Source organism: Manis javanica, chromosome 1 (genome assembly GCF_040802235.1).
Source record: "Manis javanica isolate MJ-LG chromosome 1, MJ_LKY, whole genome shotgun sequence".
Classification (NCBI taxonomy): domain Eukaryota; kingdom Metazoa; phylum Chordata; class Mammalia; order Pholidota; family Manidae; genus Manis; species Manis javanica.
In genome coordinates this window covers 181,069,879-181,085,086 of record NC_133156.1, presented here as the reverse complement: position 1 = coordinate 181,085,086, position 15,208 = coordinate 181,069,879, and the positions used below count along the sequence as shown (strand labels likewise).

General features: G+C 50.6%; 2 protein-coding genes across 5 annotated transcripts in view; both read right to left on the bottom strand.

The window, feature by feature from the left end:
- FBXO41 (F-box protein 41) overlaps positions 1-9,670 on the bottom strand; it is a 35,486-nt gene extending 25,816 nt beyond the window's left edge. For 3 of the 4 annotated variants that reach the window (XR_001850889.3, XR_005063713.2, XM_017646078.3), the window contains exon 1: positions 801-1,268. The gene's annotated coding sequence lies outside the window, so the exon portion shown is untranslated. Of the gene's footprint in view, positions 1-800; positions 1,269-9,531 lie in introns of those variants that run through there. The other variant, XM_073211476.1, reaches the window with a different exon arrangement.
- On the bottom strand, positions 6,072-11,357 carry EGR4 (early growth response 4). The gene is made up of 2 exons (XM_017646074.3): positions 9,532-11,357; positions 6,072-9,134 (listed from the first exon to the last, which is right to left on the bottom strand). The coding sequence occupies exons 1-2, from the start codon at positions 9,665-9,667 to the stop codon at positions 7,828-7,830; spliced, it is 1,443 nt and encodes a 480-aa protein (XP_017501563.3). The 5' UTR covers positions 9,668-11,357; the 3' UTR covers positions 6,072-7,827.
- Between the last annotated feature and the right edge of the window lie 3,851 nt (positions 11,358-15,208).

The window sequence follows — 15,208 nt, the reverse complement described above, 5'->3', positions numbered from 1 at the left end:
TGCCTTTTCTGTTCTAAGCCCCCAGTCACTCTCAGGCTCCTGCAAACATGCACACACCTCCCAAGGTCACACACATGGTTCCAGCATATGAATCCCACACCCAGAAAATCATTTGAACCCACAGCTGCAGACTCGGCCTAAGGAGAGAGCAGGGCCCACTCTTACAGGCGGACCTTAGTAAGTGCACATAGGCACCGTGTCACACACTCAAATGCAAAGCAATGCAATGCAGTGGGGTGCACACATCCAGGCACTGGAATATGAGCAGACAGAAACGTGTGCACATGCATGCACACCTCCAGACCACGTAGACTGTCACACGTGCCCAGCAGCACGCACACACAGATACCTAAACCCTCCCACCCTCAGACACCACCCGCACAGGTGCCCAGCCAGGCCTCAACACCAAGCCCCTCCCCCACCCCTTTTCAGAAGCAGGTGGAGTGGGCTGGGATTTGCGGGCGTTGCCCCTCCTTCCTCCCTCTGGCCCCTGCTCTCCAAGGTCCACAGTCTCATTGGGGTCTGGAGCCCGCCCCGGCCCCCAACCTGCGCACAGGGAGCGACTGTTGAGAGGGGGGATGGGAAACCTGGTCTCAAATCCTTCGGATTTTAATTCCTTAAATTAACACCTTCCTTGCCTCCGGTCTGGCCTGTCCAGAATCCCTGCCGGTCTGGCAGCCTCGCGGGCCTCTAGAGGGCTGTGGGGGAGAAGGAAGAGGAAGAGGCAGCGGCTGGGGTCCTCCCTGCCTGCCTTCTCTCTCCAGGAGCGGTCCCACTGCGAACCCGCGACTCGTCCTTACCTCCTCCACCCCGCGGCGAGGCCAGGCCCCGGCTGGGGGTGCAGAGGCAGCCCCCGCGTGCCCGGTCCAGATGAAGGGCCGCCTCGGGGCCTGGGATCTCGTTCCCCACTGCAGCCTCGGGTGACCGCCGCGTCTGGAGCCCCCGCCTCCCTCTCGGGGCGGGGGCGGCCAAGCCTCCCAGCCAGTCGCGGCGGGAGGGGCCCACCAACCGGGTGGGGGAAGATTGGAGAAGAGGAGGGAGGAGGGGGTGCGCGGCCGGAGGAAAGGAAGGGAAGGGGGAGGGAGGCAGCTAGGAGGTGGGGCGGAGCCGGCCCCTCCTCTGGGGCGGGCGCTCCTGCAAGCTGGGGAGCGGCAGACGCCGCCAGAAGCGGCTGCGCCGGGATCCCACGTTTTCTGCTGAAGGTGGCTTCTATGGGGGAGGGGTCCACGGCGCCGCCCTCGGGTGCAGGGACCGCCCTGGCCGCGCTGCTCCTGGGTCTCCGTCTTGCCGCTTCCTGGCACCGCCCTGAGCATTCTCCCGGCCCCGAGCACCCCCAGTTGTGGCCTCTGCTGCCCACCTTTAATCCGAACCTCTCCTCCTTAACCCTACCACCCTGGCTTGGGCCTGCTCCTACTCGGGACGAATCCTAGGGTGGGCGGTTCTGTAGAAGAGCGCCGGCGCGCTGCAATACTCCTGGGATATGTGCCCCGGCCCCTAAGCGGCCCGTGGGCTACGCGCCTAGGTTGTGGACTTGGCGACCTCGGGTCCGATGCGTGGTCTCTGCGGAGACTGCTTGAATAAGTCCGCTCTGGGCATCCCTAGGGAATATGGGGAGGTGGGAGTGGCTGTTTCAGGCTACTGGTGTCCTGGAACCCAGCCTTGCCCTTGAGGGTGCCACCTAGGAGCACATGCTATCGCCACAAATTCCATCGCAGACCCAGAGGAAGAAAAGAGCAGGCCTCCGGACTGCTCCTTCTAACCCACTTCCACCTCGAACATGGTTAGCAGAGAAGCCTGGATCCCTGGAACTAGAGCATCTAGAGGGCCTGCGTGGCCCTTGGCTTAAGGCCTGTCCAGCTGAAGAAGCAGAAACAGTCTGGCTGCTCTAGGCTTGGAAGACGTCCACAGGGCTACAGTGGGGCCTGAGCAATCAGGGGACAGGGGCTACAAGCCCAGGGCTGAGCTGGTCTTTGGATGAGGAAAGGGGAAGATGGAATTTCAGGCTAGGGATGTTACTTGGGCTGAGGCATAGAGACAGGCTTGGGTAAGGTTGAGCACCAAGGCCATAAAGGGCAGTCTGGCTGCAGCAGAGCAGAAAGCCAGTATAGCCCCAGGATTCTCCAGTAAAGGCTAATGGGACTTCCCTTGGCCACATTCTACTCCAGCTGAGGCAGAGGCATTGGGCATTTAGTATCAGGAAGGATCATTTGTAGACTTGTCAGTGGCCCTGGGGAGAGGCAAATTTAGTAAAGTTTGAGGTTGAATAGTGGCCAGATCAAACTACCCCCTCCCCACACCTTCTCTTCCTTTCTTTAGCTCCCAAATTTCTTTCTTCCTCCAGAAAGTGTTCTTAGATTGAGCGAATGAGAAATCACTTCTCCTAAGATTTAAATGATACCAGTTTCTATTAATCGAGTGCCAAGCATTATACTAATCATATTGATGCCATTCAATCATCCTAATAAACCTATGGAGTAGGTATATTATTACCCCCAATTTACAGATGGGAAAGCTAAAGTTCAGAGTTCAAGAAATGGCACAGCCAGGATGTGAACTCACATCACCAAACTCCGAAGTCTTTGCTTAACCATGGGACCCTTCTCCAACCTCTTTACTGTATTAAACTCACTCAGCCTTCCCCTACCAAAATTCAGATTCCCTAAATCCACCCACTTCTGTAGTGATCCAAAAATATCCATATATTGTCTTGTTTCTACCTTTTCTAGTGATGTTTGTCCTCACCCTGTGCTTCTTGTGAATATGCAAAAACGATTTAGGGCATGCTTGTGTATGTATGTATGTGCTTTTGTGCAAAAGCATATGCATGCATGTGCATGCAGGTGTATGTCTGTGCATATACATATGCACTCATGTCTGCATATGTGAGTACATGTATGTGTGAATGCATGTGTGTATATGTGGAAATACACTGCACATATATGTATAACAAATGCACATGTGTTTGTGTGTGGGTGTGGGTGTATTTGTGTATGTGTATGTGGGTGTGCGTATGTGTGCATGCATGTGTGCTTGTGCGCATGTGTGCCCATGCTACATTTCACAGACAACAGTTCCTGCCTGGTTGTTATGGGAACCACAGTTCTAAAAATGTTAACTGAATCCCACTCCATGTGGGCCAGAGAAACCAAGAGAGAGTGAGCTGAGTGACAGACACTTTGGGGGGCCCAGTGCTAAGGCAGAGAATCATGGGCTCAACAAGAACTGGACATCCACAGACTAGTTGGAAATGTGGTCCCCCCTCATGAGACCCCATGGCTTGGACTAGGGCCTCAATCCTGCTTCTTCCCATCTCTCCCTCCTGACCCTTTCCCAGCTTCATGCTCTCCAACCACCTCCCTTCCTCTTCCCCTTTTCTCTTTTCCTTTCTCCTTTTAGCACTTTAGGCCCTTTTTGGCCAACCAATGTGCACAAAATTATTGTACTTTAGTGTATGGGCAGTAAGTTTGGTGATATGGTATCCACACGGGTGGATCACACAAGGTCTCTACCTTTGAAGGAGCTCAGCGGTGGGAGGAGTTGGATAGTACATGCAGGGAGGGGAGAGAACAGAGTAAAGGAAAAAATGACAGAGGAGGGAGAAGATGAATTTGGTTCAGACATGGAGGGCTTTAACTGCAGTGTATTTCTGGAGGAAAGTGGAAGCTGTGGTCAATTAAAGATAAAACATTGAATAATATTTTAGGGAAATCACATCAGTAGCAATGTGCAATGTGGAATGGAGAGAGAATGGAGGCAGACGTAGCTCAGTTTGGTTTAGTGCAGGCTTGTCTCAAATAGGAAGCAGGAGTTGGGGGAGGGGAGAATAGCAGACATCCTGTGTTGCTTTGTCAAACCGTCCCGCATATCTTACTTCACACCAAGACTCATACTACTCTTCCCCTCTCTCTACGGTGAGAATCAGGACTTGAGTGAACCTTTGTTACTGATGTGTGTGTTGAATTCCTCAGGTGCACTGGAAAGGAAAAAAGTTGGGGACCACTGACATGGAATATGGTAGGCACTCAATAATACTTGCAGAATAGGGATAGTCCCAGATCTTGGAACTGGAAGGCCCAGGTTCAAGGTCCACTTCAGTCTCTCATCATCAGTGTGCCCTTAAGCCTTAACCCCCAAACTTCTTGAGCCTTAGTTTCCTCCTTTATACACTGAGGGGTCAGAAAGGGTATTCTTATAAACTCCTTCTACCTATAGGCTCCTATGCAATTCTATGTGACTGTCCTAGCCACAGTGTACACATACGTGAAGTGGGTAGCATGGACTGAGGAGCTGGCAATAGGCACAGAGAGGATAAATGTGGGAAGTATTTTAATAGAGGAATCAACATCTTCTGGCTTCAGTTTTAATCAATATTGTTGAATAAATAAATCATAGACCCTACTGCTATAGAATAGGTGGACTGGTTCACAAAATGTAACAGACATTTGAAATGTTTAGCTGAGATTACAAGAAAGGAAAGAAAATCTACATCAACCAAAGTAAGGTAATTGAGACAAAGAAATGAAAGCAAGAGATGTGTTGTGACTAACCACAGGAGGTATGGGGCCAGGGAACATTGCTCTTCTGTCCTGACTTGGACCCTGCTTTCGAGGATTGAGGGAGTTAATTGCCTCTGAGAATTAATAACTATTTGAGTTAGGGTTTAAACACACAACACCTGTATGTACAGGAATCCCAGGCCAAGAAATTAAGATAAAAACTGATCTCTATCAGTTGATACTCCAGTTTGCTTGTGAGCACAGGCTGCCACAAGTTGCTGGCACAGGCAAACACAAAACTTCTTGGGATAAACACATGCCTAACCCGGGCCCCAGAGTATTACTGTCCAGGTAAATCCTCACTGAAAATGAGCTTACAAGCTAAAGACCACAATATACAAAAGGAAGCAATGTACCATGAATGAAAGTCGTTAAGGCCCTGAAGAACTTCACTAAGATCAAACAGGTCTGAGTGACAGACTAGATGTGGAGGAGGGAAGGGTCAAAGGTGAATCCCACAGAAGAATTTTAGTTATTTGGGTGACTCCAGGGAACCAAACAAATAATAATTCCCATTAGCAGAAATTGGGTAGAGAGAAGGATGATTTGATTTTAAACAGTGAATTTGAAATAGTGGTGGGACATCCACATGGAGATGTTCATTAATCAAAACCAAGGGGCTGGCTGAAGCTGGAGTGAGGACCAGGCCTGGGTGACTTAGAAGTCATCTCTGTAGCTGTGAGAGCTGAAAGCTGGGAACAGGCAATAGGAGAGAGCTCAGAACCAAGGTTTGGAAAACACCCACATTTTGAGGACCAGATGAAGAAGAGGAACAAGTAAGGACAATGAGCTCTTAGTCTTTGATTCTGTTTGGGTTGATTTTCTGATTGTTTGATTTTAATTCTTTCCATCTCTGACCTCACATTCTCTTACTTCAGAATTCCTAGGGGAAGGTCCAGTAAATGGAGCCGTTTCCCTTGGGATTAATAGGAGGAACTTTTCATCGGGGAACCAAGATGGGTTCTGGTACCAACACCACTACTAAGTCACTTCTTTGGCATTCCAACTTTCTCATCAGTGATATTAGGCCTAGGTGGGTGTGTGAGCAAAATAAGGCTGCTGAAGGGGGCAAGGATGGCGTGGTTAGCTGTCACCAACCCATAGCCTGTCAGCGCTTCTTCCTCTGTTCGAAGTGTGTGGTTTAACACCAGTTGTTTGAAATCTGGGCCTCTGTGCTCTTCTTTACCATATTTTGCATGGAAACTGAAATCAGTGAAAGTCACTTTCATGACTATAAGTACAAAGTGTGGTCACTCAAGTAGCAAGATAAATGAGACGCATCATTATCTTATGTTTCCATGAACCTACCACTTACCTATTAGTGTCTGATGGTCTGTCATTTGAGCCTTTCTGTAGGGCTAAACATTGCCCTCTGCCGGCTACTCTTTTAAAATGTTAATTCTCCTAGAAGAGGTAATACTAAATCCCTTACCACAAATTGGTTTATTAAATACAAGATACTCAGCCATGTGAAAGTACTTAACACTTAGGGAGAGAAATGGGTGGAATTCTCTGATTTTATAATTTTGTCTCTGGTCAACTGGACTGTGGGGATAGAGGGTGAGCACATCTGAGAGTGAAGGGATGAAGGAGCCAAAGGCTCAGAATCTGGGTTGATCTGGCATAATAGAGCAATAAGGCTCTCTTAATTCAAGAACAGTTCAGCTCAGAAGAGAAAATAGTGAAACCCCCAGACAGGCCCTACCCTTTCCTTAACAGAGAGGAATTGCTGGGAAGGAGAAATGGGGTGCACAGAAGGTTTTTAATGCTTCAAGTTCTGCCAAAGGTGACCAAAAAGAGTGAAAAAGTTTTGGGGCTGGAAGTTCAGGGAGTAAATGGGGGCTAATTTTCACTCACCTCTCACTTTCCCCATCAGAGTCATGCTTTCCTCACCAACCTCCCAGCTCCACCTGCCCCCTCTCCACTCTGACCTCCTGGGCAAAGCCATGAAGGGTTCACCTGGAAAGAGGGGTAGGGAAAAGGGGTCTGTGCCAGGTGCAAGGCTAGATGGTAAATGGGTATATCTCCTTTTGGGGAAGCTCCTCTGCGGGAAGAGCTTCTGACAGGCACCCTCTCCTTGCTGGGCTTGGCTTTGCCTATCAGTGGTCTAGCTCACAGCATGTGACTCTCATACAGATGCCTAGGCACCGCCTGGAACTTCTGTAATACCCAATACTCTGGGTGTTCATAGTGCTGAAATACTGCAGTCTTGTGTTGCTGTCGCTACTCCCTGGGGCTCCTTGTAGTTGCCCAACCTATTTCATCTCCTGGTAAGAAGCCTTTCCAAATAGTGCTTTTAAGATGAGGTGCCTCCATTCTGGGATTTGAAAAAGAGCACTGGCTTTGGACCCAGACAGATCTGAATTTGACCCTGTCTGTTACTGGCTGGGTTACCCAGCAGGTTACCTACTTTGCTTCCTCCTCTTTGAAACAGAGTATCTGACTGCTGCACTCAGGATTGTGAGAATTAAGGAAGATAATATGTGCATAATGTTTAACACCTAAACCTCTTAGCCACGCTCCATTTCCAGAAACACCCTGAGCCCTTAGGTCAGCTGTGATTAAATCCATTCCTTAATTCAGTACATATTTATTGAATGCCTTCTATGTGCCACAGTGCCTGACTTAAGGTGCATACTGACTCCATTAGCGTGAGGCTCTCCTTTCTCTTCTGGCACATATTCTCCAGCGGCAGTGAGCGGTTGGGGGCAAGGGTCAGAAGCTTGGATGGCAAATTAGTAAGCTTTTAGCACGATACTTTTAATTGCAAAAATAAACAGTTTTGTCAACTGCTTGAGAGTAGCGTCTGCTTTACAAAATTAACAACAAAAAGGAAATAACCCCAAAGCAAAACGTTACATCCAATGGCTGCTGGAAACGACATTGCTGTACAAAATCCCGCGCGAGACCGGCTCTGCGCTGCCCCAGCCTGTCTCTGGGGGTGGGGTGGGGTTAGGGGAGGCCGTGGGGCGTGCGTCAAGCCAAGTACAAAAGACTGTCTTAAGTCCCAAGGAAATGCCTACTCAGTGGGTGACCTGAGAGGGATTTTCCCAAAGCGCAGCTAACGCGGGACACAGCGCCTGGGCCCTGGGAGCTGTCCACGGAGCTGGTGCTGAAGGGCGTGTGCAGTGGGCGCTTCCCGGGAACTGGAAGCTGGACCAAGCCGGCCCCCGGGCGTGACGGGAAGAGGAGTGGGGAGGGGTGGGGTCAGGCCAGGTCCTTTTGTGCGCGCCGGACGGCTACGCCCCAATTTACAAACCCATTTCTCCCCTCATAGGGCGGCGAAGGAGAGGCCCAATGAGTAAAAGCCAAGGCCTTTGAGCCGCTCCTCGGCGCGCGCCTTCTGCTTGAGGTGCACCTTGCTGTGCCGTTTCTTCTCATCGCTGCGCGCGAAGCGGCGGCCGCACACGTCGCAGGCAAAAGGCTTCTCGCCTGTATGAGTGCGCACGTGTGTGGTAAGGTGGTCGCTGCGGCTGAAGTTGCGGAGGCAGATGCGGCACTGGAAAGGCTTGTGGCCCGTGTGTATGCGCAGGTGGCGGTTGAGCTCGTCGGAGCGCGCAAAGCTGCGCACACAGCTCTCCACAGGGCAAGCAAAAGCCTTGGCATGCGGCCGCGGGCAGAAGCAGCGCGCGCTGCACTTGCCGCCCCTGCGCCCCTTGCGCCGCGCCTTGGCAGGGGGAAATGGAGCCTGCGGCGGTGGCCCAGGAGGCTCAGGTACGCCGCTGCTTCCAGAGACGTCTGCCACCAGGGGTTTCGAGAAGTCCGCCGTGGCGCTGCGGAGGCTCAGCGGAGACGGCTGAGGCTGCGTGCTGGCCAGAAACTCTCCACTGTCGCCGGTACTCCCCCCTTCCCCACTAGGAGGGGTCAGGAGCTCCGGGAGGCTCTCGGTTCCCTCCCCTAAGTCACCCGGGGTCAGCGGGAAAGCGTCGTAGACCCCCGTGTTGTAAAGTCTGTTGGCCGGACCGGCCGGCAGCTCCGCGGGGCAGCTGATGGACAGCAGGTCTTCAATCTTGGTTCCCATCGGAGGGAAACGGGCCTCGGGCGCGCCCTGGTAAACTCCCTGTGACCCACAGCTCCCTGAGAGCAGCTCCCAGGGAGCGTAAGGACCTTTGAAGGCCGAGGCAGTGTCCAGAGCTGGTGAGGCCGGAGGGGCGCGGAGGCCTGGCTTGACGTCGGGCGGGGAGAGCTGAGGCTCATACAAGCACTGCGAAGGGGTGCCCGCTGAGGACGAGACCTCCCAGAGCGCCTCTGGGAAGGTGGCAGAGCCCAGATCCGGGGAGTAAAGGTCCGGCGGACCCGGCAACAAGATGTCGGGGCCTGCGGGAAAAGAGGCGTCCATGGGAGAGCGGGTTGCTGCCGCCTCCGGGCCGGGGAAAGATGCCAGACCTAGGATGCCTGACATGAGATTGAAGAGAGCCTCCGGGTCGTGCGGGTGTTCGGGCACTGCCTGGATGAAGAAGCTACCGCTGTAGCTGAGGCCGGGAGAGGGTGTGGGTGCAGGCCCCTCCAGGAAGCAGGAATCAGCTAAATCCCCCCCGGCGCCGCAGCTGCTCAAAGCCCAGCTCAAGAAGTCGCCTGCTGAGGAGGGAGCAACAATCAGCTCCTGGCACATCAAAGCGCGCGCCCTAGAGTTAGCAGCCCTAGTCCACGAAGCCCTTGGTGCGCACTAACACATACAAAGTGCCTTTTGCACATCTGATCCAGCCGAAGCCGACATACGCCCCAGACGCGCACACAAACATGCACACGCAAAACACACGTGCACAGGCAAAAGGACGCCTGGATACACGCACGGGTTCCTGCGGAGGCGCTGGTGGCCCACTGGGGGTGGGAATGGCAGTACGAACCCCAGTACCCCCGAACCTCTTACCGCCCCTACCCCCACAGGTCCAGCGTCCCAGTTCCTGACGGTTCTCAGGCACCGTGCACCCCCGAGCTGCGCAGCCGTCTGAGCACCCTCGGCCGCGCTCCTTACCTCCGGAGTAGCCGGCGGTCGCTGGCGCGTCCCTGGCCGACAGCCGGGACAATTCGGTGCAGGGTTCGGCGCAGCAGTCCTCGGTGGACTTGGCTAGGTGCGCGTCGGGGCCGGAAAACTCGCTAAGGTGGAGCATGGCGCGGCGGCGACTGCGGGGCGCCGGGGCCTCGCCCGCTGGGCTTGAGGGAGCGCGGGTGGCGTGGAGGCCGGCAGTAGGGGTGCCCCACGCCTCGCAGACCCGGGCACCCGGGCTCCTGGCTCCAGGGGCTCACCTCTGGGAAAGTGGTTGCCAGGCCGAGGAGCCCTTGCTAGCTGAGACCAGCCTCGGGCGGCAGCTCCTCCAAAGCGCAGCCGGCCTCCCCCAATGCTTGGCCCCCCCACTTATATAGCAGCGGCGGCGCTGGCTCCGGGCTTCCGACTCCCCGGGCCACTGCCATTTCGGGAGGCCCCGGCCCTGCCGTCGTGACGTAAATGCCCAAACATGGACACAGGATGTTTGCCGGGGACTCCCGAAAAGGAAAACTCGGACTGTGACGTCGTCGCCGCCGCCGCTGCCGAGCCCGTGCCGCTGCGTGCGCGCGCACTCCCCAAGCGTGGAGCCCTGTGCGTGCCGGGGCCGCGGGTGCGCTTGGCCCGGGCGCTGCGCCGCGTGAGGCCCAACGACCAGTTAGTGCGCTTCCCGCCTGGAGGCAGAAGCGGAAGGCAGCCGAGGAAAGAGCACGTGACTTTGGGATGCCACAACTTCGGGTTCGAATCCACTTTTTGCCACTTCTGTGTCATTTAATCTCCCGGGAGGGACGTCAGCGTCCTCACCTGCGACATGGAGATATTTATATTTACTTCGCAAATGTGCAATGAAGAGTAACTGGGCTTGAGTATGTGAAGTTCTATGCACAAGGGCACACAGTAAACCATAGAGATTATCACCATTATCCATTGTTTGCTAGCACCTCTATTTTTTTTCATTTTGTTAACTGTCTTTTTTTAGTTTGTTTCTATGAAAAATATGTTACCTAAATTAATAAGGAACATAATACTTGCTAATGGTGAGGGAAAAAGTAAATTACTACAGAAAAGTATATTCCAAATTGAAAAGCAAAAACCTCTCTTTTCCCTACCCACCTACCTCCTGAGGAAGCCACATCTAAGTTTCTTGTGTATTCTTTCAGAAAAAAATATGCATATGCAAGCATACATGCTGTTCAGCAATATAATTTTTTCCCACCTACAATAGCTGAGAAATTATCCAAACATAAGGAGTTTGGGTATCCTTTTCTACAGCTGTATAGTACTCCATTGTAAGGGGGGTTAATTTGTCCGCTATCTGTGAGCATATAAGAAGTTTCTAACCTTTTGCTTTTATCAACATGTAGCCAACATCCTTGACTATATAAATGTGAATATATCTGTGAGATAAATTCCAATGAGTGTAATTCTGTGTCAAGAGTATATAAAATTTTGATAGACAACTGGCAACTTGTCCTCCAGAGAAGTAGGGCCAATTCCTGCTCCAACCTTCCTCATTCACAGGGTATGAGATGTCTCTGTGGACATTTTTTCTGCCTTCATATAAATGACTTTTACTCTAGGAATGTTCCCAGCAACACAAAGAGAATCCACAAATTATTTTTCCATGAAATCAGTACCCTAAATAGTTGGAATTCTTCTGAAAAAGTTAACAAACAAAAATTTTTTAATCCCCTTAACTTTATGGAGACTGTGAATCTTGGCTGCAGAAGGTCAGTCAACTCCAACAAAGAAGCCTGACTACTTCCCTGATCTCATCTCTCTTCTGCTATGGTTTTCCCTCTGTATTATTTTCTCCTCCTCCTTTTAACTTTTTCATTTTATTTTGTGTTATGCTCACTCAACTCCTTTCTGAAACCAAATCAGGAAATGAAATAAATATGGTATAGCATGCTTTTCTTTACAAAGAGCATCATTCTTGGGACTCTGGCTGTTGGAAAGTGGGGAGGGGAAAGATGGGTTCCCTCTTCCTTCTCTACTTTCCTAGGAATAGGAGCAAAGGCATCCAGGGCTGATGAGCTACAGCATGACTGGCAATGTATCTCCCAGCCTCCCTTGCCTTTTCAAGAAAGAATGCCAAGAATGTCCAAATGCAGGCCTTTCACCCTATGTCCATCATCCAAACATTCATTCACTCGATTTCTGAATGTTCATTCATTCTTTAAGAGCCTACTATGGGCCAGAGCTTGATTTTGTTTTTTCTTCTACCAGGACCCTGAGGCCTTCCAGTCCTAGCTGCCCCCTCCAACATGATCCTCTAAGTGTGTTTACAGAGTATGTCATCATATAGTCATCTGCAAAAACACATGCTGACACACTTGCATTCATCTTCTCCTTGTGTCTGGAAATCATACAAAGGTTTTCAAAGAGTCATGCATGTGCAGCATGTCCTAACAAATGTCACAGACATAGTTCTATGTTAGCAGCACCTATGTTTGCATGTGGGAAATGCAGAAACCAACCACATGTCTGTAAGGATGGCTGGGATTTGGTTCTAAACCAAATGCATTGCCAAGACCAGGTGAGCCCACACCAGACATGCAGGGTGCACATGTCTCAAATCCATTCTGGCATCTTGCTGCCTGGGAGGGAGGAGGAGTGGAGGGGTTTGGCTAGGCCGGTGTCCAGGGCTCCCCAGGTTGCTCCGTCTGGCCAGATTGGCCAGCCCCAGGTTCCCTGTGCCTTCTGCTGCTTTTCTCTCTACCACAGCATTCCTTCTCCTTCTTAGTCATAGATAATTCCCCTACTCCTTTGGCAAGTTCCCAGAGCATTGCTGCTTTCTGCCAAGGGTTATTGGAAGAGGTCTGTGTTAAGACATGGATCCAAGTCACCCCAACTTCCTCTTGTGAGAGGCCAAGCCTAGAGGCAGAGCTGTGGAGAGAGGAATGTGTAGGAGAGAAGATGGGGAACACAGTTCATGCTCTGGGTGTGGGCTGGCCCACACTCCCATCTCTGAACCACTCACCTTCAGTGAACACACACACACACACACACACACACACACACACACACACACACACACACATACACATTTACACATGGCATGGTTACCTCTAGAGGGCAATTGTATTTGCACTTGGTTCCTTGAGGATGAGAAGGGAATATGAATTTTGTAGCCTTTCCTAGCTTAGTCCCTTTTAGCCCTAAATTTTAACAGCTTAAGAAGAAATTCTGGGCCCAGATATAATAAAGATATTTGGGAGGGGATGGAAGAGAGAGGAGCTTAGATTTATGAGCCCTACTTTAATTCACACAGATTTATATGGAAAAAAGGGAGATCATATACATTGAACACTTTTTAAACATCATTTGATTATCCAAAAAGCTCTGTGGAGTAAGGAATTGGAGATGTATTTCACAGATGAGGAAAAAGAATCGAAAAGGTTAAATATCTTGCTAAGGTCACACTTCCATTCAGTGGTAGGGCCTGAGAGTCAAGACCAGGCTAGCCTATGCCACAAAATAATTTAGGAAAAGATAATTCATTTTACAAAAGATTCACTGTAAAATGACTTTAGATGGAGAATCTCCATCTAGCTTTTCAAATAGGGTATGACATACAAACTCCACCTCGTTGGTGTCCATCCCTGCAAGAATTCCCTGATGTGAATGCCAAAGATAGGAACAACATGGGTCACATCAGATACATGCGGAGAAGGAACGCAATATAAGGTCCTTGGGAGCCAGTGTGGAAGTTAGTGGTGGTGGTGTGTGTGTGTGTGTGTGTGTGTGTGTGTGTGTGTGTGTGTGTACGTGTGTGTGCGTGTGTGTGTGTGTGTCTCTTGGGGCAGGTCAAATGGAATTTCTGATTTCAATGGGAAAAGGTGGGGGAAGCAGAGTTTATCTACCAGATAAGCACTGAAGGGATAGTTACTGAATCAATGAATGAATGAACAAATTCATTCATCAAAAGTTCATTGAGCACAGCCCTGTGCCAGGCACTGCACGGGTCTTTCAGATGCTGATGCTACAGTGGGTGAGACTGGAAGCTCTGGAACCAGGGAGGGAGAAGAGGAAGCATATTGGAAAGAGTGAGCCTCCCTTCTGTCTCTTCTGGGGAAGGCCCAGCCCCTGTCCTCAATCTGGTAATGCTGCCGCCCCCTCCCCCACTCCCCACCTTGAGCTTTCTGCTCTAAATACCATTGTGCTCAAATAATAGTGTATATATTTTAAAAGACTCCAAGAAGACAGCTGCCTCAGAGCATTAATCATGAAGAGGCCAGCACTCAGTCTCCATGGCGACTCCTGACAGAGAGCTCAGGAACAGCTCACATCCTACTTCCTGGGGCCATGGAGATGCAGGGACGCAGCATCTTTCACCCTTCTCTCTCCTTTCTGCCCCTCCTTCTCCCCCTCTTCCTCTCCTCCCTCTCTTTTTCTCTTCCTAAAGGATTTATTTAAAAGCAGGAACAGAGGCAGCATCCAGCCATCAGACTAACAAGGAACAAAGCCAAAGAAGATGCAGCAGAGACGGAGTCTGCTTCCAGCAGCACCTCTGTAGTATACCACTCCCCTCCCCAGACTCCTGCCATGTCCCCAGTCTTCTCTGACCACTAGGGCAGATGGCGTCTGCACTATCCTTGAGGCAAGGGACCACCATCGGGGTCCTGTCTCTTCCCTTTTCCTGCCCATGGCCAGTTATTGGTTTACGGTTTGGGTCCTTACTATTATTATTATTTTAATGTCCACAAAGTAACATAGGCCCACTGGAAAAAGCCAAACATGTTACAACTTATATGCAAAAAATGAAAATACATTTTGCAATTCTATACCCAGATATAAACATTTAAATGGTTTTAGGTTGATTCCAATAGGTTTTTCTTCATGAATAGTTATTTAACATTCATCTATTCAACTGTAGCATCAACATCACCATCATTATTATTATTATTTTTAACAAGAACAAGGTTTAATATGAATATATAATATATATACACGATCTGGGAAAGATAAGGGCCCATTTTGTTAAATGGTTAGGAGGAAATGAAGCCCCTACCAACAGCCATAGGCACCTTAGTAGTTCCAGGACTAGAAAAAACTGTCCTTACAACATACACACTCCTGAGGTGCAGGCTCCTGGCTTTCTATAGGAAGAGAGCAGGTCGAGTTTCCCATACAGTCAAGTCCATTCATGCTATATACAGATTGCAGACCAACATCTTCTCCATATTTGTTGAGATGCATGACAGAAGGATGGAATCAAGTGGTGGTTCCTGTGAAACTGTGATCAGTACAGCTTGCTGGGCCCAGAACACAGCAGTGGCTGTTTGACCAGGAGTCTCCACACACGCTGCTGGCTCCTGCAGAGTCACAGGGCTGCCCTGCTGGAGCGACGGCGGCAGGGGTTTGGGATGAGAATAGACTAGTTTCTAAAAATGGTGGTACTGTCCCCTGTTGCACCACCTGCATTTTGTTGGCTAGCAGGGCCCCAGGTCCCCTGCATTGATGGGATCCGTGAGATGTCCAGTCATAGCAGGCATGGTGCTATCACCCACACCTCCACCTGTGCTCTGGGTAGGTGGGCTCCAAGTGATGTAATGGCAGGTGGTGACACAGGGAAATCCTATTATAGGTGAGATGTTTTACTTCAACTGTGTCACCTGTGTTTTGGCCCAGTGGCGCCCAGCTGCACTGATGGAATGAATATAGG